At 38.6% G+C, this 21519-nt stretch overlaps 1 protein-coding gene across 3 annotated transcripts in view; it reads left to right on the top strand.

Annotated features, from left to right (window-relative positions):
• Positions 1–21519, top strand: part of BNC1 (basonuclin 1) — a 74959-nt gene that overhangs the window by 45384 nt on the left and 8056 nt on the right. For 2 of the 3 annotated variants that reach the window (XM_051796593.1, XM_051796594.1), the window contains 2 exons: positions 20904–21006; positions 21174–21409. In XM_051796593.1, the coding sequence (XP_051652553.1) occupies positions 20904–21006; positions 21174–21409 (339 nt within the window). Of the gene's footprint in view, positions 1–8576; positions 8723–20903; positions 21007–21173; positions 21410–21519 lie in introns of those variants that run through there. The other variant, XM_051796595.1, reaches the window with a different exon arrangement.

The raw sequence follows: 21519 nt of genomic DNA, 5'->3' as shown, positions 1-21519 counted from the left end.
ACAGGAATGCCCAGAGGCCTCTTGTAGGGACAAAGCCCCATTGTGTCAGATGTTATGGAAACATCATGTATATCTTTGATTCATAGTGGATTTTGAATCACCCTTAATAGTTCAATATTTTTTTCCCCATCAGTAAATTTCAGTTTTCAAGCTTTGAAAGGGGCTTTGAAAGGGCTTTTCTAGGTTCAGGCAAAAATTTCTACAGATCACTATAGCCACCTCTGCATACAATTTCTATATACTACCATTGGCAAATACCAACAGTAGACAATAAAAGTAGATGTAAGTGATTCTGGGAATGTATCAGAGTGGTAGATTCAAACGTTAACTGTAAAAGGAGTAGGAAAACCAGACATGTATTTAGACATCCTATGACCAAAAATGAGGGAGAGAGAAATGTAATGAAAACACTAAAGGATCTTTTGGAAAAATTCAGTGTAATATTTTCAGTAAAGTATTGTCAGTTGTATTTTTTTTCCAAGAACTGTAGGATCTGTCCTAGCTGCTGATAAGCTGCTTTTTTGGATATGATAGTGTAACAGACACAAGGCTGACTCTGCAGTGTAAAGTTGTCCTTTTGAGCATGCCAATAGTGGGATAGTTGTTTGCACCATTTAACAGCAAACTCTGTAAATAATCTTTGGAGGCCACTAAGGCTATTAATTTATTTTAACAAGTGCTTCTGTGAAGTCCTGGCTTTGTCCACAAATGGTAATTTTATTAATTATCTGAATGCATCAACTTTGAATTGTTTCAGCATAATAAAATAGCATCTACTATGCACAAATGCTGGAAGACATTTAGACTATGACTGTATAAAGTGATGCTTTGTGTTGTTTAGACTGGTGTTAGCCAGAATTTTGTTAGCACCGCTCACATCATCAAGGTATATCCAAAACTACAGCCAACTACCCAGGCAGCTTTCACTGCAAGTTTCTCACATATTATTCTTCTTCACTCCATTTCTAAAGTCTTATCTCCCTTGTCCATAGCCAAAAGCTACTAACTTGGAACAAAGTTCAATCAAGGCCCAAACATAATGAAGAAGGAGAAATCACAAAAGATGGAGTTAATGGCTGCGGCTACCGCTGTGGATCCTTTTGCCACAGGCTCTGAAAGTCTGGAAAATTAATCAAAGTTCAATCAAGGGTGTATGATATTGCGGCTGCCGCAGCAGCACTGCCTGGTGTCACCTGGGAGCTGTCCATTAAAACCAGCTCCCTGCAAACCATCCTGCTATCGATGTGCTATTCCGGTCGGAGGGGGTAGTCAGATGCTACTCCAGGACATTGCTATGCCTTCTGCTTTCACTCCTGGGTAAACTTCGAGTTCAACACGTGTTTTAGACATAGAAAGAACAGGCACATGTCCAGAGTAAGTTAGTAAAAGAGGTGGTTTTAAAGCAACCTACTAAGTGGAGGATGGGTGAGCCTTTCAAGGAAGTTTTCTTGGAATGTCACTGTAAAATAGGAACTGAAATTTCTTCCCAGTCAATTAGAAGAGGATGTTGGTGAGAAAAGATAACTGAGAATAAAAGTTCTGGTTAAAGCATAAAGTTTCAGCAGGGTGGGAGAGCTGGTAAATATGTCTCTAACAAGCATCGATTGTCTAGGAGTAACAGCACTTGAAGTATGGTTGTTAGACTCAACCATGTGGTCAGAAATTTGTAGCTTATGAGCTTGGAAAAGAATCTTCAGCAGATACACTCTAATAATTTTTTTACAATAATTCTTCATCAAAAAATTCATTTAAAAATACAGAATGTTTGCCGTTTATTTTATTGCCTGGGAAAAGGTGTCCTGTAACCTGTTTGATGTTTATGATTAAAACTTGGCAACAGTTGTAGGCAGGGAAAATTCATCTTTCATTTTATCAGTCTGCCACTGAGACATGTCCTAGTCATCTCTCTAATACTCTAACACTCCCATGAAACAAAGCAAAATTGCCACCACTGGTATTACTGCAATGTTACTCATCAGTTATTATATGCTATAGCTTAAACGGTTGAAAAACCACCACCAGGTATTAAAGAACAAGAAGGACAGAAAAAAAAAGTGCAGAAAAAAACCCCAAACCCACAATGAAAAGGAAGGAAAATGCTGGAGGCTGTGAAAATAAATACAAAGCTCCACAGAGTAGGTGAAAGGTCTCCTGTATTGGTAGGACTCGGTCATCTTTGGGGAAAAAAAAAAAAACCAAGAGCATTTTCTGTTTCACGTGTCACATTGCCAACTCTCCTTTGCTTTACCCATGTGAATATGAGTGGCTACCAGTTTTATGGCAGGCATTTTATTCTGAGTTTGACACACCTCTGGCCTGATGTCACACCCTTTGGCCCGAGGGCACAGTCGTGGTTCCTCTTATGACAACACCAGGTCTCTGGAATTCTGTCTCAGCCCTTTCAATCAGATAGCATAAACATGTCTGTCTCCCCATTGTATTTCTGCCTGCTTCATCAGTATATCTTAACTGAAATTACTGGTACTCTTTTGATAAACCATTAGTGTTAGGAAGGGGGTTGAATTTTTCTGTTAATTACTAAATCTTGGTGACAGGCAGAATCTGCTTGTTAAAACTTGTGTTGTAATTTGAGGATTAAATGCTGCACCTCTGAGAAACATCAGTATCAAAACTGATTTGCTCTAAGAGACTTAAGGTTGTTAGGAGCTGCAGTCTGACAAAGTAGATTCCTTAATAATAGAGTTACCAATTAAATGTTTTAAACTCCTCACAGGACTTGCAAGATTAGAGGGCAGTCAGTAGAATTGTGCAGGAAGGGAAATGTGTAGCCAGTACAGCTCTTACCTTAATCCCTGACAGTGGAAGACTTCGACTCCCATTATTGTTATTAGATAATACTTGAAAATCGCATTTCACTTGATAGTGTCTTTCTCATCTATCCCAAAGGTTTACAGGTTCTTATTCTTTGCTAGCACTTTTGTATAAGCCCACCCTAAACTAGACTGACCATGCAAAGAAAGATGGGCAGAGCTGCCAAGAACCCTTGTGGGTGTTGTCCTCACTGCAGCATTCCCATCTCACCCAGCCAGCCAGAGATATTGCTCTAAAGAGTATCTCAGACATATGACACTCATATATAAAAAATGATGCTGTTCTTTCCCATCCATTTAGACAGAAGCTGCATGCTTCACTGCAGTTAAAATATTTAGGAAGGCAGAGAACAGAACCAGTAATTAAGACAGTTTTCTATCTCATAGCCCAGGGTGACGAGGAGGGAGCAAAGGGAGTCCTTTAGTGCATGTCTAAAACTTGATTCAGGCAAGTCACTTTAAATATGCTTTTTTTTTGGGTAGCACTGTGTTGGGATTCTTACTTTTGTAGCAACTATTCCCATCTTAATATTCACTGCATATATCTATATATCTATATATAAAATATTTCTACTTCTGTATTTTTAAATATGTTTTCAGGAGTTACACAACTTCAATTTTGGTACTTCTTTGGCCTCTTTGCAAGCATTAGTTACAAATACAGATTTGGATTGTGAAGCCCTGTTCTTGAATTTTAAATTTTACTTTACAAAACATTTTAAAGATGATAATATCACTATGTAAGCTCTTTATAATTTCTTTTCTTGTAATCTTTGGTTGTACATGTTGAAATGTAAGTATAGAAAGCTACTAAGCAAAAGGGTGAAAGGTGTAATGTATTAAGTTTAACATTATAAATGGGTAAAAAGACAGAACAAACAATAGGAGCAACCAGTGAGTTCCCAAATGGCCAAGATTTTACCTGAATGCTCCAGGCTCTCCATTGGGGCAGATGGTGTTTATTGAAAAGCTGGGGGAGAGTGGAGAAAGTACAGAAGCAACACTGCTGGCAGAGGAGATACAGATTTTAGACGTGTTAAGGCTCTGAATTGTAAAATTCTCCAAAAGGATCTTATAAACTTAATTAGAAATTTTTTGTAAATGCCGTCAAACCCTGGAATGAAACTGTAAGCATTTAACAAAAAGGCCCAGTTACCACAAAACTGGTGAACTCACCAGTGTGGCTTATGGGAGCAATGGATTAACTCTCCTGCTTTCATTAGGAGGGAGAAAATGCTGTATTTGTTTGTCATCAAGTATATGCTAAAAGTTGTGTTTCTTTTGCTCAGTGCAGAACAGCACTGAAGGGAGGAAACTGAAACACTAGAAAGCAAATGAGTGGAATAGAGTAATACCTGAAGTACATGAATGATGTCAACAAGTTAAGGGGAGCAGCGTTTCCTTCTAGTGATCCTAAGATATCTTCAAAAAGATTTGCACAAAGAATGGAGAATCCAAATACACAATTATAGAAATCATCAGAAGCAGGGGAAGGCTTTGGTAGGAGAATCGTCAGCGGGACTACCTCCAGTAGCAAAGAGATTAATAGGATATGACGTGAACAATTGTACTGATTAGCTCAGAGAAGTCGAATCAAGTATCTTGGTTTATTCTGTTTCACATTTTAAAGTAATGTCCTTAACACCAGTACACTGAAAAGCTTTTGCTGTGCGATGCACAATTACACCATGTTGTAAAATGTGGTACCATTCATGCTAAGAAAAAGTCTTGAAAAAGGATGTAACCTAAAAAACCCAAACTTTATTAGATGGCAAAGTGTTATAGAATCAAATTTTTCAGAGACAAATACTTTGTGGCATAAAGCAACCTTTAATAAATGTTAAAAAGAAACTTACAGTTTGGGCAGGTCTTTTCATAATTGTTAATGGCAGAGTTTCTCCATCCCAGTGACTCTCAGTGGAGAGGCAGAGTTTCACAGGGATGGGTCAGTGGTGCTGGTGTTGGTGATGTGTCTCTGGGTTTGCCATACACACTACTTTAAATATTAGTATTTTGTAATGGTCAGTCCTCACTTCTCTACTATTATGAGCTACAGAAGAAAAGTAATGCATTGAACAGTTAGATGAAAATTAGTGCTGAAGCAGAAGTGCAAATGCAGACAGTATTCAATGAACTTATTTTTGTGGGGTTTGATTTGTCCAGTTGCACTAAATGGGATGTAAACAGCAAAATAGGGATAAATACTTGAACTCTGGTTAAACTGTTAGTGGAAAACAGTTTTGGACACTTTATACCTCAGTGTTATCTGCTTGGCCACCTTACAAAATCGGCCTACCTGGAAATACTGAACAAGAGATTTGAGGTTCTCCGTTGCTTAGATGAGAACTGGAGTGCATTACCTATTCTTCCACAGATCTTAGGAAACCACCTCAAGTACTTCATGCTTTTAGCAGGCCTATTTGTAGTTCGGCTAGTGCTCAAAACCTATACTGCAGCACACTAAGTTTAAATCTATTTTCGTCTTCATGTGCGCAGATTTGTTGAATTTTAAAAAACTTCAAACTTGCAAGTTGTTTGAAACCCACAACTGTCTCTCTGCCTTGCTGACAGGGCATCAGTTCTCCTCATTGTCAAGGTCTATTTCCTCCTTCCCCTCCTACCTCCCTGAAATCTTGTGTGCCTTCAGTCCTGGACAGCAATTCCTACTCCAGTTGGCTTTTCTCCCTGAGAGGTGACCCAGTGCCCAACAGTCTGATCACAGGGCTGACCATTGCTTCACGTGTCTTCTGAGAAGTGAAACCTTTAATCCACACATCTCTCCAAGGCAATAAGCGAGCAGAGCATTAATTTAGTGCTAAGATCTTTGCCAGCACTGATTTAAGTAAGAGGGGACATAGTGTATTCTGTGTTTGGAATGCAGGCCAAGCAGGCAGGACACAGAGGTTAATGCCGTTGTGCAGCTGGCTCTGGTAGAAACAGTGTGAAGCAGTAGAGTGTGGTTGGGAAATTTAGGATTTACATACCCATTTGCCTGGAGAACAAAGAGCAAAGACCAAACCTATTCCCAACATTTTAGTCAACGCTTGATTAGTTTCTTGATATTCTTTTTAGAATGCTTTTTTTTGGAATCAAACACCAAAATTCAGGTCACAAATTAATTGTAAAAGTCAGGAGAGGTCTTTTTCTGTGGATTGTATTGCACTTTGTGCTATATCCCTCCGTTTCCATTGCAGTGATTCACTATAATTAATTCCCATTTTTGAAATATCCTAGATAATAAAATCAGGTAAGAGCAGCAGCTTTTTGTTTATAGTCAGTTCCATGTGTTGGAGCTCTTCTCAAAACTATGAACATTGTTGTGTTTTACATCTCTCTCCATTTGTGCTGCTCTGTTTCTTTCCACAAGACACTGGTTTGCCATTAGGTTTTGGTGCTTGAAAAAGAGTTATACAAGTCACCTCTGGTTTCCATTTTGGTCATTCTTCGAGAGACATCTTGGTAAGTGCCCTGTACAAGCAGGCTTGAACCTGCAGTTACTGAAAACACTGTTAATATGCCAGTATTTCTTTAGAAAATGACCTGTAGGTACAAACTGTGCCTTGCACATCACATTATGGTAGAGATCTTTGGGTTTTGCTAAAAGGTGCACAGATAGTAAAACACTGAAAAATTGCTAATCAGAAATAGTGAACAGTTTAAAAAGAACAAGGCATGAATATGTTCCCATTAAATATTCATTGAAAAAGCTTGAATAATGAAAACAATGCTTGAAATAAAAGACTCTTAGTAGATAATTAATTAACAAAAAAGTAAATTGGTCTTAAATTGTTTGCTATGGATAGTTAGCCTATTTAATAAGAATTATCATCTTCCAGGCAAATGGCAGCTAGCTAGTAAATAGGTTTTTCCTGGGAACTGGCTAGAGGGGAGAGCAGCTCTCCACACATCTAAGTTTTAGTCACTTATCATTTTGAAGTCAATTCAGAGCTTCTGGCAGTTTATGTAATCTTAAGACACTCTTCCCACCTTTGTTGCAGAATTCTCAATCAGGTTGAGCCCTTTTTACTTACATCGCTGCTTATTTCATTAAGAAGGAAATATGATTTTAGTAACAAGGTGTGCCTTTGGCTTTGAGTTATCATCTTGAGAGAGCAGCTAGATTTTGTCCTCATCACAGAACAGATGCTTTTAAAACACTACTGTTAAGATTTACCTCAGATAAGATGATGTTGGCCGTGACTTCTCAGACAGTTTTCCCCTCAGTTTACAAGGCCAGTGATAATCTCTGTGTAACTGTCTTGGGTTCCCAAGAGGGAAGTGCTTGAGGCACCTTGCAGGGACCAGAGGTGGTACTGGAGCCTCCATGCAGTGCTCTGTTGGGTAAGGATCAAGTCACCACTGGTGGTTGACTCTTCTCACACCTCAGTGGTTTTTTGCCAGAGGTATCTGGCAGACCATTCTATGAAACTAAATCCTCTTCTCTGTACTTCCATCTTGGTCAATAGCTTAGCAGAAGAAATAAGGTACAGGGTGGAGAAACCTAGGGATTTAGGCAAGCATACAGTTCCTGATAGAACCAGATTCTGGTGTCACATTGGCTTTATCCTGGCCTGGTTCCAATTACTGCCATGGACCTAATATTAACTGTACTCCAGCACATGGCTATATGTAAATTAGGTGCTCCTTAAGGGTTGTGCATTTATCTAGCAAATAGTAAATAGGATTAGCAGAAGACGACTAATAAACCAACAATAATAATATGTTAGCTGTCTTCTCCCTACAGCCATCTTATTTCCTGCTGCCTTTCCTATGGGATTACGGTATTCATCTGGTCAAACGTTGTCCTGGTATGTTCTTACAAGGATTCCCTCTGAGTTCAGTGCAACTTGCTCATGTTTGTCTCTGGTACAGTACAGTGTATTCCTGAGTTAGGAGAGTGCAAAGAAATGATCTACAGGAGTTAAAAGTAGAGAGCGGGGAGAAGTGTTTTGTCCTGGGGTGTTGTTTTGGTTTTTTAAATAGGTGAGAAAGGACTATGACAAAAATCCTGCTCTAACTCATGAATGCAACCCAACACCTGAATAACTGAAACCAGATTTTGGCCCAATTACTAGAAAGTAATTCTTCTCCTGTCTTTATGACCTGTACTTCTGTTAATAGGAAGCTTCAACTTCATAAAAAGAAATAAAATTCAGCCTTAACTCAGAAGTAAGTTGATAAGGGGAAATGTTTTAACTTTAAAAAATGCACACCCCACTCAGTGAACCTTTGAGACCTGCAAATGTTTAAAAAGAAAAAAAAAAAACTGCAGCAGCTGCAATTTGAAAAACAACACTCCGACGCTAAAAATAAGTAATTTTACTTGTAAGTACCTCACAGCTTATTTGCAGATAGTTGTACACTCGGAGAAGAAAAAAAAACAACCCTGTAATAGGCCTTAGGTCAGCTGCATTGATTTAATGCGTTACTTAGGCTGCCAGAGCAGAGGTAGAATCTCCTCGCACTGCATTAGGAGCGCCTCAAGCCTCCGTGACTCCTTTTGATCAGATCTCTGTGAAAGATGAGTGTCATGCCCTCTTCAAGCCAGCTGTGAGGGGACTGCCCTGCGACTGGAGGCGCGCGCTGGAGCACAGCACTCCGGGGCAGCGAGGTGAGAGCTGGCTGCAGAGGTGAGAGGCAGACACAACTTCGTACTGTAGGTCTGGAGAACACCAAGGGGGAGGATCTTATTTCACTCCCCTGTGCACAGCCTGAGCATACATCAGACCTTGAGGTGCTCAGAGTCAGACAAGAGTAAAGAGGCGTGTGATGGTTCTGCCTTAGTACTTGTACAGGCAGGAATGTTTCCAGTACTTCTTTGTACAACTCACTGAGGGAATGGGAAACTGTTTTATAGCTCTGGAAACATAAGCACAGTAAGAATGTCTGAGGTAAGGAAAGTTCTTTGCAGTTCTATATGAATGTGTGTTTTTACTGTGCAACTTTTACTTGTGGCTATGCACTGTGGAGATATAAAAAATCTTGCAATGGTGTTGTTTTGGGTAATGAACAATGGAGATGAGAGCTGTAGGGAGCTGTAGTCTCCATTTCTTAATTATAAAAAGATACTAGGAAAGTAGAAAACTAGTTTCTGTAAAAAATCCAGGTTTTCTTTCTGCCGTGAACTGTAAACAACTGTATGACTTTTCTGTTCTACAGCAAGTAATGCAGAATTGCAGGCTGATTATAATAAGCAGAGCCATCACTTGTGTAATTGTTTTCCAATTGAAGTAGTAGCATCTAAATCATAAATACTTGACAATGTTTAATTGTACAAGTCCTCAATATACATTAATAGCAATAAAATCTGTGATTTGTGACTCAGATGTGTTCTGAGTCAAGTGCTTTAAGCAGATACATTATCATTATCGTGACGTATAAATGCACTGGAGAGGAGACAACAATGTAATTTCACTATGAAGTTCTTTAGAAATTACCACTAAAGTGGAGTCTAATGTATGCCCTTTATATACTATTTATTGTTGACTATTTAGCATCCAGAAAATAAGGCCAGTAATTCTTTTCTTAGGATCAGTCTGTTTGTATTTCAGGGCAGGGGGGAATGTGTGTGTGGGGGGGTTTCAGTATGGGGGGAGGTCCTGGGTTTTTAAATATATTGTGCTCATTAAATGTCTTGTTTTCTGATGCATTTAACTTCTTATTTAATTTATTTTGATTTTTTTATCACATAGAAAAATAAACATGGTTTAATTGTCAGGTCATACATAATGAGGTTTTTTTAGATGTGTTTAAGATACAGCATTTTACTTTCTGGTTTATTAATTGGTCAAATACTTCCAGTGCTCTGTGAAAGGAATTCTTGGTTTAAAAATGAGGAGAGGGCAGATCACTAACCCAGGGGAGGACTACTCATACACACAGGCTGTGGTTTATCCTTCTGTAAAATCCTATGGATAAAAAGTGACACTATTCCCCCCCCCTCTTTCTTTTCTTATTTTTTTTTCTTTTTTTTTAATTTTGTTTTCTTAATGTTTTTCAGTTTGAATAACCTGTAAGCCAGGCAACATTCTGATATTTTGGGGTATATGGGAGAGGGAAAATAAACTAGTTTTGTTTTAATTTAAAACAAACCATTGTTTGAAAGGCATTTAACAGTCAAATTTCACATCTGATCTGAAGTTGGATTTTATTGTGCTCATTTAGTCGAGATTGTTGTTCAAGCAATTTCTATACAATTTTTTGTAATTCATGTAACTACTTGGCTTCTTGAACCTCGGGAGCTGATTGTTTGTCTTATCTCTTGGTGAGCTAACTCTGCGTTATGTTGCAAAACCTTGGGGCATGTTGTGTTTCTTCGTGTTCCTGCAGTCTGCAAGTGAAGTCAGCTTCATTAGTTTCATGATGGCACATCAGTGCATGGCTGGTGTTGCCGCTTCCTTCAAGCTACTCCCGGAGCATGATCTGGGCTGCCTTGGTTTGGATAAGCTTGTAAGGATTTGTCAGCCAGATGTGACAAGATTGTCAAGAGGCAAGTAAAGAAGGAGATCTGATATTAATCAGTGCATAGCTTGGAGCCAAACTTTCTCAAATGCAGTGTAGCAACATGTTCTTCTCATTTACTGCTTCTCTTTGTGGCTATAGAACTGCCACTGTCTGAGTTTGACGGTTAAAAGGGATGCCAGCTAATAGTCTTTAATTGTAAGGATACAATTCTAGGTGGGAAAAGATCATATGCTTCTATTTTTAACATCCTTTTGGAAAATACAGTTCAGTTTGCTGTAAAATATGCGAGCGTTGTGTTAGACAAGAGTCTCTGTTTCTGTACTTTGATTTTTAAAACACTGAAATTGTGGCTCAGCTCTCAGGGCTGGAGGAGTGGGAAGTGGGGAGTCTCGCTCCATTCCAGGTCATGGGGCAGAGGGGGTCTAGCATTATTTTAACTACTAACAACAGTGTTGGTTTGCTTTGTTCTAGTGATTAGAACAATATACACTGAAGAATACCTTTCAAACTGCTTCTTTTACAGAAAGGGGAAAAATACGGATTTTGAAACACGCATTGTGTATTCAATTAGATTATTTACCATTCTATGTAGAGTGCTGATAGGGTTTCTTTATAATCAGTATAACTGCAATTCTCTTTGAATTAAATGCTAGAGTTTTGAGTAGTTTGCAGCTTAATCAGACTTCTGACAATAAGTGAACATGTAAAAAGTAACCTTATGTTATGGAAAATACATTTTTAATATACTTAATATATATGGACTTTTGATTGATTGGTTTGTTGTTTGGTTTGGGATTTTTTTAAGCGATTGTTCTGTTTATTCTTTGAACTACTGAATCATCTACAACCATTTCAGAACCCTAAGAATAATGGTAACTGCAAGCATATCCAAACATATCCAAACCTGCAGGAGAGCTGAATCTTCACAGAAATAGGAAAAATTATTACAAATGCTGGGCCACTTCACAGGCTTTACTATAGCCGAGATGAACTTCTTCCTCCTGAGGCTGCAGCAAGGTTTGGCCTTTTGATACCAAATGTCTTGACTTCCAGCTTCCGTGTCTGTTCATGATACTGTTAAAAGATCTGTTCATACATATTGAGCTTGTCACTCCATTTCCAATCCTACAAGCCAGTGATTTATTTGGTTTGCAGTAATAAAGCCTTCATTACGATAATATTAAATACACCTCTGATAAGAACAGAAATGCTCTCATTTTATTTTAGATTACAGCTTTTGTTATGAACACGTTTAAAAGGCACTTTTTGTGTGATTTGGCATTTAGTAAACATTTTTCATGCATATTTGAGCTAAAATTTAGGTATAGATCTTGAATTGGTTATTCCAGCAAAATATCCACCAAACGTAAGGAAGAAAAAATGGTTTTGCCCTCTGGGTCATGTCCTGCCCTCTCTGGCTTCAGTGGTGCAGGAATTCTGAGTTCCTATGTGCTGGCAGCCAGCAGGTTTTGTCCTAGCAGATGCTACAGTTGAAGTTTTACAACAACTGTCATCACCTTTCTTCTATTTAGTTTTTATTTCTTATTATTTTGTTTCTAGTTGCCATTTAAAAATCTGCTTAGGGATTGAAATTTCAATATTCAGACCCCAAAAAAATATTATTGAGGGAATAAGGAAAAGTGGCAGTTTTTAACAGACTCCAGTCTTTTTAGAATAAAGAACAATGACGTTTTCATTCCACACTTTAAACTTCACTACCACACTTGTGGTAGTATGGTTTCTTTAAACAAAAAGGGGAGAAAAAAAAGTAAAAAAAAAAGTGCAGATTTTTTACTTCAAATTTCCGATATAGATTATCAATGAGAAATGGGAATTTTTCATATGGAAGTAACTGATGTCTGAAAACCAGTGAAAAATTTCCTCACCTGTGTTCAGTAAAAAGGGATACTGAGTTTTAAATTGTGAAATTACCAATGGAGCTACACTGTTGCGTAAAATATTGCATAACTGGAGCACCATAGATAGCATCGTGTATATGTGTACAAATACTGTTTGGGTTTAAAATTTATGAAATTGCATTAAACAGAATTGTGTAACATTAAATACTTTAGAGAGCTGTTATTTTTCTTTTATTCTTTAATCTGTGTCTTCACTCTGTAACAGGAAAAAGGAAGAGATTTAAGCATGCATATTTTATGGCTTTGAGACTTAAGTAGCGGTGTGAGGAGCTGAAAAATTTAGGATTGTCTTTGAAACATTAACTCACCCCCATTGCACACATACAACATTTTATGAACTAGGTAAAAAAAGTTAAAGACATTTTAAAGGCCTTGTGTTTGATTTCTACTAATATTCCTCATTTCTCTGATGTTTGTGCATTTGCGTTAACACTTATTGCTTGCTAACATAAGACTTGGAGTTGAAGATTAATTAAACTCCTTTCCATCTCACCATATTCTCTGATTCTGTGATTCAGTTCATGGCCAGGTCTGTAGGTTCAGCATTTGTGTACCATGCTTAGCATGTCAGTAGAGATAAGTAGTATGTGCACAATTTATTTCTTAGATTAAATAGCATCAAGTGCTTTATCATACGAAATTTCACACCATTTCTGTCCAGTGACTTATCTTTACCCCTAAAGCCTGAGCAATTTTTCTCATCAGTAAGCAGCAATCTGTCACTCATTTTGGAAATGCATTAATAAGAACGATTTTTTTTTTCTGTAAATTTATTAAAAAGGGAAGTTACTGTAATACCTTTTGATAGATGCTGCTTAATACCAATAAAATGTTTCTGACCTACACAGACTAGGGCAGGGACGCCGTGGGAACTGTAGCATCACAGTCTGTTTCAGAATCAAAAGTAAATAGCAACTGTAAGATAATGATAATGTGATCTTTTTCCTTCCTCAATTTGTATTTCTTCTTTTCATTTCCAAACCGAACAGTAAAAGAGGCTCTAAATATGTCCCAGAGGTGGACCGAGCTGTCTGTCAGCACTCACCTGTTGTTAACAACTGAGATTAATTACAGCATCAGCCAGTCTATCTACAAGCATGTTGCGGAATGGCAAAATTAAGTTTTGCTGTCCAGTGCTTTTTGTTTAAAGAGGAGCAGCCTGAGTGTGTGTGCTCACACACACACACACACACACACACACACACACGCACACGCACATTCTTTTCTCTTTATAATTATTTTGACAGTGCCATTAACAAGAGCTGCCCTAAGGGGCCCTTTAGGGTAGGTGACATGCATGAGGAGCGATTTTCATCCCACAAGCTCTGCCGTGATGAAAGTTTGGCCTTGTAGCGTCGCTGCCTTTCTCAGAGGCGGCTCCCTGTGCTCCCCGGCCGGCTGCAGTGCCCGGCGCTGCCCGGAGCTCCCCCGCCTCGGCCGGAGCTGCCGCGGAGCCCGGACTGCCGCTGGCTTGGGAGGCTGTGCTTCCTTCGGTCCCTTATCTCAGCTCCTCGCTCTTAGCACTCTTCTCAGTTAGAAAAATTTTTTAACCGAGTGGCAACACGTGGACTCAGTCCACAACTCAGTAGCCAGCCCAAACTGCCTTTTAAATCCACAAGCATTTGGCAGAGTGGTGCCATCCTGTGAAGGTATGCACCGCATTTCAGTTCTAGCTTACTGAGCTTATTCACTCCCTCCACCTTTTTGTATGTTTTTGAGGATGTTTTAGTCAATTGTTACAAGAACAATTTAACATTTTCAGCTCAGTGTGCTCGACTGCACCCTCAAGAGAGATTTGGTGAAATTCTAGGCCAAAATTGGCTTTGTTCAGCCCTGCTGAGGGAGAGGGTAATGGGGTAATTCAACTTGCTGCAGGATCTATGTTGTAATTACTCTGTTCACGTGTATTCTCAGGCTGTGGCTGTTTAAAAGGAGGTCAGGTTTTGGTATCTGACCCCAAATAAACAGTATGAATATATACATAAGGATCCAGATAATTAATGGGTTGTATTCCATGGTCTTATCTAGAAAATGTATTGAACTCGTGGCCTCTGTGTTCTTTTAGGAGAGAAATCATAACATAATTCCCCCACAGAGAAGGGGTAAGTGGGACTTGAGTGGTATCAGCACCAGCCAAAATTTTCAGTACAATAGGTGTTAAGTTCAATTCTTAAATCCATGTTTGGGCTCTGAAACAAAAAGCTTTTTGTCTGTGCTTTTCAAAGGTTCTTGTACCTCCTAAGCTTGGTAGGAGTAGATGGTTGGTGTGAATGAAAAACAACCCAGTCACCAAGGAGTCATGGTCAGGTTGGGGACTGAACTGTAACTTTGTGTTTAGTTGCACTGTGAAAGGCAAGTTGTGGCCCACCTTCCCCATCTGTCTCCTAGTTGGTGTCTTAAGCAGGAAAGAAAAAAAATTTTGCTAAAATATTTTACAAATAAGCAGTTTGTCAATTTAATCATCTGGGCCAGCATTTTAAACATGTCTGTCTGAATGGAGAAGGTTGGAGCTGTTTGGTCAGTGCTCTGTCGCATCCGTGCACAACTTTACTTAATTAAAAGCTCAAAATACAGAAGATATCAGACTGGATACAAGAAGCTGTAAGGCTTGTTTGCTTCTCATGAAAGTTGTTTGTTGTTACCTATGTTTATTAAATAACTGTATTAACAGCAACTGTTACTTCATAAGAAAGAGGTTTTTTTGAGATAAGACTGTGGAAATAATGTATGCATTCAGTCCAGTATAATTAGAAATCTTATAAGGACTTTATTCTCATTTTAATAATTTTATGTAATTATTTATTTTAGTCTTAAGTATTTTTAAAGTTTAGTGTAGACATAGCAGAACTTGCAGCAACCAAACGTACTGGAGTAGGCAGAAATGTACTTGAATGCAAATCCATTTGTTTCAGTGGCTCAGGCTGAGAAAGGCAGGCAGTGTGTGCATGCTGTGATGCTGGTGAATTTAGCAGGGCCTTAAACAGGGGACAGAAGAAACCACTACAATCCACAATCCTGAGCTGAATGTGTGCAAGCTGTAGCATAGGCCAAGTCTTTGTGCAGAGTAACTCTCAAATGGGCCTTGCTGTCAGACCTGTGCACGTGTAGGTGTGTTTCAGTGCTCTGTTGCTCCCTTTTCCCCATTCCCTGGGTGTCCTCCCAGCTCTACTCCCAGGCAGCAAAGGGGTTCCATATTCTGTCCATCCTCCAGGCATCCTGTTACCTCTTTGAAGTGAGCATGTCAGGAAAAACAAAATGGCCCAGAGCCTTTCCTTGAAGATGCTGCAGGGGCCCTGCTAATGGTCTCTGCAGGCAGATGGGATTCAGAACCTTATTAAATGTGGAATACATTGAAACTTTCAAGGAACAATTAGAGGTATAAGGTGCTTAATCTAACAGGTATAATACCAATATGCATTTTAGACCTAATTGTTGGGCTATGTCTTCAACAAGTACTTGCACCATCTCGAGCAGCCCAGCTTGGAATATGCTGGAATGTATTTTAGTTTCAATGAACTACAGGGAGCTCAACAGGGTATTTAAAACTGAAGTCTGTCTTCAGGAAGAATACACACAAGGGCTAAATAGGTACTATGGAGTGGACAGGGGGGATACAAACACATATGAAATGGATAAAACCCCAAATATCAGTCTGATACGAGTAAGCACAGCTGGATTTTGATACAGTGAAAATAAGAAAATGTAAATTGAGAGCTTGTTTTAAATCATGACAAAACTGACAGACAGTATTATTTATCAGCAGAATATATCCTTAGGGAAAGTGGCAAAAGTTGCCTGACAAACAATGGACAAAGCAAAGCTTTACTCATTGTATGATGTGGAAAAGTATGGCATTGACAGAGATGCTTAAGATAAGGGGGTTTTAATTTGTCTCTGCTTTCAATGGTTGTGCTTAAGATTCAAATACAGAAGTAATCAAATGGGTGATGAAAAATGAAGATTTACTTGAACTTTGCAAACACAAGAAACCTGGTGGATAACAGTAAAAACAGGAAAGAAAAATTGATCAGGAAGACAACTTCACACTCATTTATAATTACTGTTCTCTTTACTGAAAGATGCACACAGATTTAGATTTGGCTTTTGATTTAGCTGTGGCCTGTACTTTTAATTTAGGAGGTGGTAGAGCTATTCATCACTTTGCTTCCCTTGCAGATCTTCTACAAGGTGCAAGAAACAAAATATTTCCAAATAACCAGATGTATGTCCCATGTTTAATTTTATTTCTTCCCCTGCTATAAATCCTGCCTCTTCTTATACAAGTGTTCTTACTGTGGAGCAACTGCATATCTATTCTGCAGAAATGGGACATGTCTCAGTTTTTTCCTATAGGATTTGTGCTTACCAGAGCACGTATCATGGTGGGTTACATATGTTCAGTGGGATTACCTTTTCTAGGAAATGATGGTGTGATGGCCACAGGAGATATGGCTTGTTGCTAGAAGCCCTCAATAGAGAGCATGGAAAGCAGTATCTGTTACAGCTCATCTATTGACAGTTTCTCTCACCTATTTGTTTTGAGTAACTCCTATTTCTTCTTCAAACATACATTTTGAACTGACAGGAATTTCTAAGCCCTGCCTGCAAAATATGTTCCTGTGCATCAATAACACCATTTTGTCAGTAATCCTCATAGCAGAGCAGGGAAGCTCTCAAGCTCTTCAGGTGATGGCAGTAGCTTAAAAAAAAGGCAGGAGTTTCTAAAGTGGGGCGTAGCTTTGTGCAAAAAAGACAAGGGTTTTTCTTAGATGCCAGGAAGTGCCAGAAGTGAGGGTGCTGACCTGTGCATTTCTGAGGCTAAATACCACCAGGGGAACCTGGGACTTGCTCTTCCATTTCACTGGTGTCTGCACTTGCAGCTCTCGCTACGTGCGGAAATCCAGACCAGCTTTCCAGCACGAGCAGAGATCTCTAACTCAGTCCTGACAGGGTCTTCAATATTTGCTTACTTTTTAATTTATTTCCCAAGCCAAAGTGCTGTCAGACCAGAACCCACTTAACACTGAATGAGATTTGATACACTTACACTGCCCTTCTCTTGCTGCGTTTTCCTGAACCTGCTGCTGTATGTTGCAAGTGAGCGTAGGTCCCAAAAGGCTTCAGGAGAGCATGGATGATCTCAAACTTGCTTTGGGAAATGAAGCCTGATTATGTACCCAGAATGGGAATGAATATGTCCCATTAGCTTGGGCTTATCTTTGGCTCTGAGGGCTATGAGTGGGTTGCAAAGAAACATTCAGGAACTTTTGAAGCATAATCAAAGCCGCATCAATATCTGGCAAAAAAAAAAAAGATGTGAGCAGGAGTGGCTTTCAGGCAACAGAGGTTAAGATGCAGTGATTAGTAGTTAGATGTTTTACAGAGGCCAGTTTAATAGTTAATCTGTCTCCCTTGTAATGAGGAATCATTTGTATTAAAAGTCCAGCATTCAGATTCCCACAGTCATGCTGGTAAAACCACAGAAAGTTTTGATCAGAATTTTCAACTCTATTTTTTAAAAAGAATTAAGGAAGTGTGGCTGATAATGGATTTGGAAAGATCCATTTGTGAAGGAGAGAGTGACTGGAAAGCAATAACGAGATCCTTGATGATAGCATAAGATTTATTTTTTTTTGGACATCTACCTTGTGTTTCTGGAAAATGAAACTAAATAATTATGTGAATGAAAGGATTGTACTTTAAAAAATTTCCACTTTAATTTCCATCTACCTTTTCCAATCCTTTAATTACAATTTTCAAGCTTTACATGTATGCAATACAGAAAGTTTTTCCTTTGTTCTGTAGAATAAAATTGTGTGTACATTCCACTTGTTGGGAAAATAAAGCTTATTAAAAGACTTGATATAATTACAGTACCTTAGAATAGGCGTATTAAGGATTAACAGGCAAAAGACAAGGGTATTATTGTCATGAAGTTTTGCTACATTTCTCTTCATTGAAGTCTGATATAAGTTAATTTTGGAGATAATCAAAGTGCACCTTTTACAAGTACCTTTTTAAGCTGAACATGACAATTTAAAATTGTGACTCACTGATTATTTTGAAAGTTAATTTTGCCATGTTCTATATTCTCTGTGACTATATTAAAGCAAATGTTGCTAAAAAAGTTTTAGGAGACATAGACTGTGACAGGCACAAATGAAGAGAAATGCTATAAACCTGAAAATAACACTTGTTTCTTCTTAGGGTTTCTTTCAAGTAATTTTTTAAGTCAGCAGCAGATCTGTGATTCGAGAGTACACCTTTGATATATTAGCAATATGCAAGCTAACTACATCTAAGACTAGTTTCCAGAAGCAATGATGTATTAACCTTAGAGGGGATAAGTTCAATATTTAAAATAGAAGGGAGCTCTCCTACCTTTTTAACAGCTGCTTTCATATATGTAACACAAAATGTCCTCCTTTTACTTGTTCTGGTTTTTGCATATGCAGTCTTCTACACATACACAGGAAAGCAAAATAAATACATTACCATATAAAAGTTCTTAGACAAAAAATGCAGAATTTGGTGTAGCATATCTTTCTTGTCTAAGTACAAAAATTAAGTAAAAAAATAGTTTTAAAGGTCAGTGGTTTGTGGAACATGTCCAAAGGAGAAGGAATGACAAAAATTTTGAAATCTCAATTAACTTATCATCATGACAGCTTTTTTCATTGTGCATATTTCTGTTACTTCTTGCAGAAAAAGGAAGTACTCATTTGTAATTTTGTGTGAAGGGAATGCAAAAGTTGCATTTATGGAGTGCACTGTAGCTTACCAAACCTAGCAGGGTCGCCTGTGGAAGGTGTTCCATCCACGCACGTCACAGAATATTATGTATGCACAGGGGTAGAAGACTTGAACTGCATTATTGTTTGATATCTTGTGGTAGAAATAAATCAGCAGTCAACTACACCTTCTTTTCCCCCAGCCTTTCTATAAGAAATGTATGGCTTTTTATTGCCATATGAAAGGATTTCAGCATCTAAGTGAAAATGTATCCTCCATTAAAGTGAAGCAATTCACACTGTGTACGATATTGATGTGTATTTTACCACTTTATGGGGAGCATAGAGCTTTTCTCAAGAATTCAGTCTTTTGCAATGGCTCCTTTAAAAGATTAAAGGCAAAGTGATTCAGAGATTTCTACGGCCCTGTTGCCACTTGTTCCAGTCCTTCAAATACAGAGGAATCTCAGCACAAAGCCACTGCAGTTTGGAGATGTGCATGTAAACTAACTCCTGGGTAGGACAGACACTGAGATTTTAAAATCTCAGCCCAAATCCATTACTATAAAGCACTAGACATCCAAATGTTATGAACATGCTTGTTTGTAGCAGGCTTATGTATATGTATATAGTGTCCTCTTCTGCCCTGAGTCAGCCAAATTCTTCAAGTCTAACGGAACGTCCATTGCAAAACCCAGTGAAATTACCTTTCTCTCATGTCTTTTTGATTTTAAACATTTCCTCCATCCATCTTTCTTAGCCTGATTGTCCAAAAACTTGCTGTTTTGTATGTTTTCTGAAAGTGCCAGTGTGGGAATTGCCACGTTTCTTTTTTTCCCCGAAATCTTATCTTGCTTTCCTATGGGTATTATAAGGAATGGAAGTCCCCATTTTGGATAACGAGGAGCAGGAACATATTGCTTTAAAGGCAGAAAAATACAGACATTTTACAATTGCATAATCTAACTTTTTTTTCCTTATTATTCCAGTGCAGACTTTCTGCACATCAATTTCTTTGCCTTCCCTCCCTTAATTAATATTCCGTTGATGTGGGAACTATTTTCAGTATCAGATCCAAGCAATGCAGAATCCTACAAATTCATTGCTCTATAGCAATCCCTATGGAGCTTTAACTAGGACCTCCAGGTTGTCTGTTTGCCTCTCCAGCAGATGGGCACATACAGGGGAAAGCATATATTCCAGGAAGCAAGTTTGCATCACCCTGTTGATTATGGATATCTGAATACTAATTTGATTTGCATTATAGATGACCTTGGTGAGAGTAAAGTGATGCACAAATTGAACCATGCAACTTGTTGCTCTCTGTGTGCTCTATTTTGCTTTCAGGCATTTCTCTTACAAAATGTGATTGTTCAGTCTTTGAGGAGTTGCAGTACTTTTTGGTAGCTCTGTTCCTGAGAAGCATTAGGGAACCCCTGTGTGTTTGACAGAATACATCTATTCCATGTGGATCCTGCATGTGTAAGGCACAGCATCTATGCAGAGCTAATGCATTGCTCATTAGAACTTCCTATATTGCAGTATGGAGTTCCAGCAAAACTGCAAGAGAGACATCTGTATGCCTTTGTGTTCAGACCTTCCTGAAAAAGTGATCATACATGAGGATCATAGCTTAGATGAATGCATAATTTATGACACTTTGTAATTGGTATAAAGGTGTTTCAGCCTAAATAAATCCAGAGAATTGTTGCTACATATATCATTAAACATACTGCTTCTGTAACATTCCAGTGTTCCACTTGGTGACCAGTTCTCTTTCAAGCAGAGGCAGTCTTGTATAATTCAGATTTTGCCTGGATTACTTATATTGCACATTGATAGGTATGTGCTGGTATGTTAACTGTCTTCTGTGGATTTTATGGGTGTACTGTCTGTGTATAATGTGCACACTCTAAATGGTGCCTGTACTACCTCTCATCCTTTCCATTGATCCGCAGGCTATCCGATGCACTCTCGTCAACTGTAGTTGTCAGTGTTTCAAACCTGGGAAAATAAATCAGCGACAATGTGACCAGTGCCGGCATGGATGGGTAGCACATGGTAATACTTGTTTTTACAATCTATAGAAAACCATTTAGGATCCTCCTCCCTGTAACATGCTTTTTGTGTCACCCCCTCAAGCCCCCCCACTGCAATATTAGTTACATTTAATTTTACCTCTCTCTTGTGACTCGAGTTTATTTATATTTCGTGATTTTTATTTTCAGCCCTGAGCAAATTAAGGATTCCCAATCTCTACCCATCAAGCCAAGTAGAAATAGTTCAATCCAATGTTGTCTTTGATATCAGTAGCCTCATGTTGTACGGAACCCAAGCCATTCCTGTGCGCCTTAAAATTCTGCTAGATCGGCTTTTCAGTGTTCTGAAGCAGGAAGAGGTAATACAGATCCTCCATGCTCTGGATTGGACACTGCAGGATTATATACGTGGATATGTGCTACAGGTATTTAGAAAGGCTTTCTTAATATAAATATGATAGTTAAGTAGTTTTTCTAGCTTAATGTTCTCAGTGGTTCACAATGTGTTAACAACTTGGCACAGCTGAAAGGGAGT

This window comes from Manacus candei, unplaced genomic scaffold, assembly GCF_025592945.1.
Source record: "Manacus candei isolate 608988 ecotype Guabito, Panama unplaced genomic scaffold, ASM2559294v1 h1tg000046l, whole genome shotgun sequence".
Classification (NCBI taxonomy): Eukaryota; Metazoa; Chordata; class Aves; order Passeriformes; family Pipridae; genus Manacus; species Manacus candei.
This window is presented reverse-complemented; position numbering and strand designations above follow the sequence as displayed.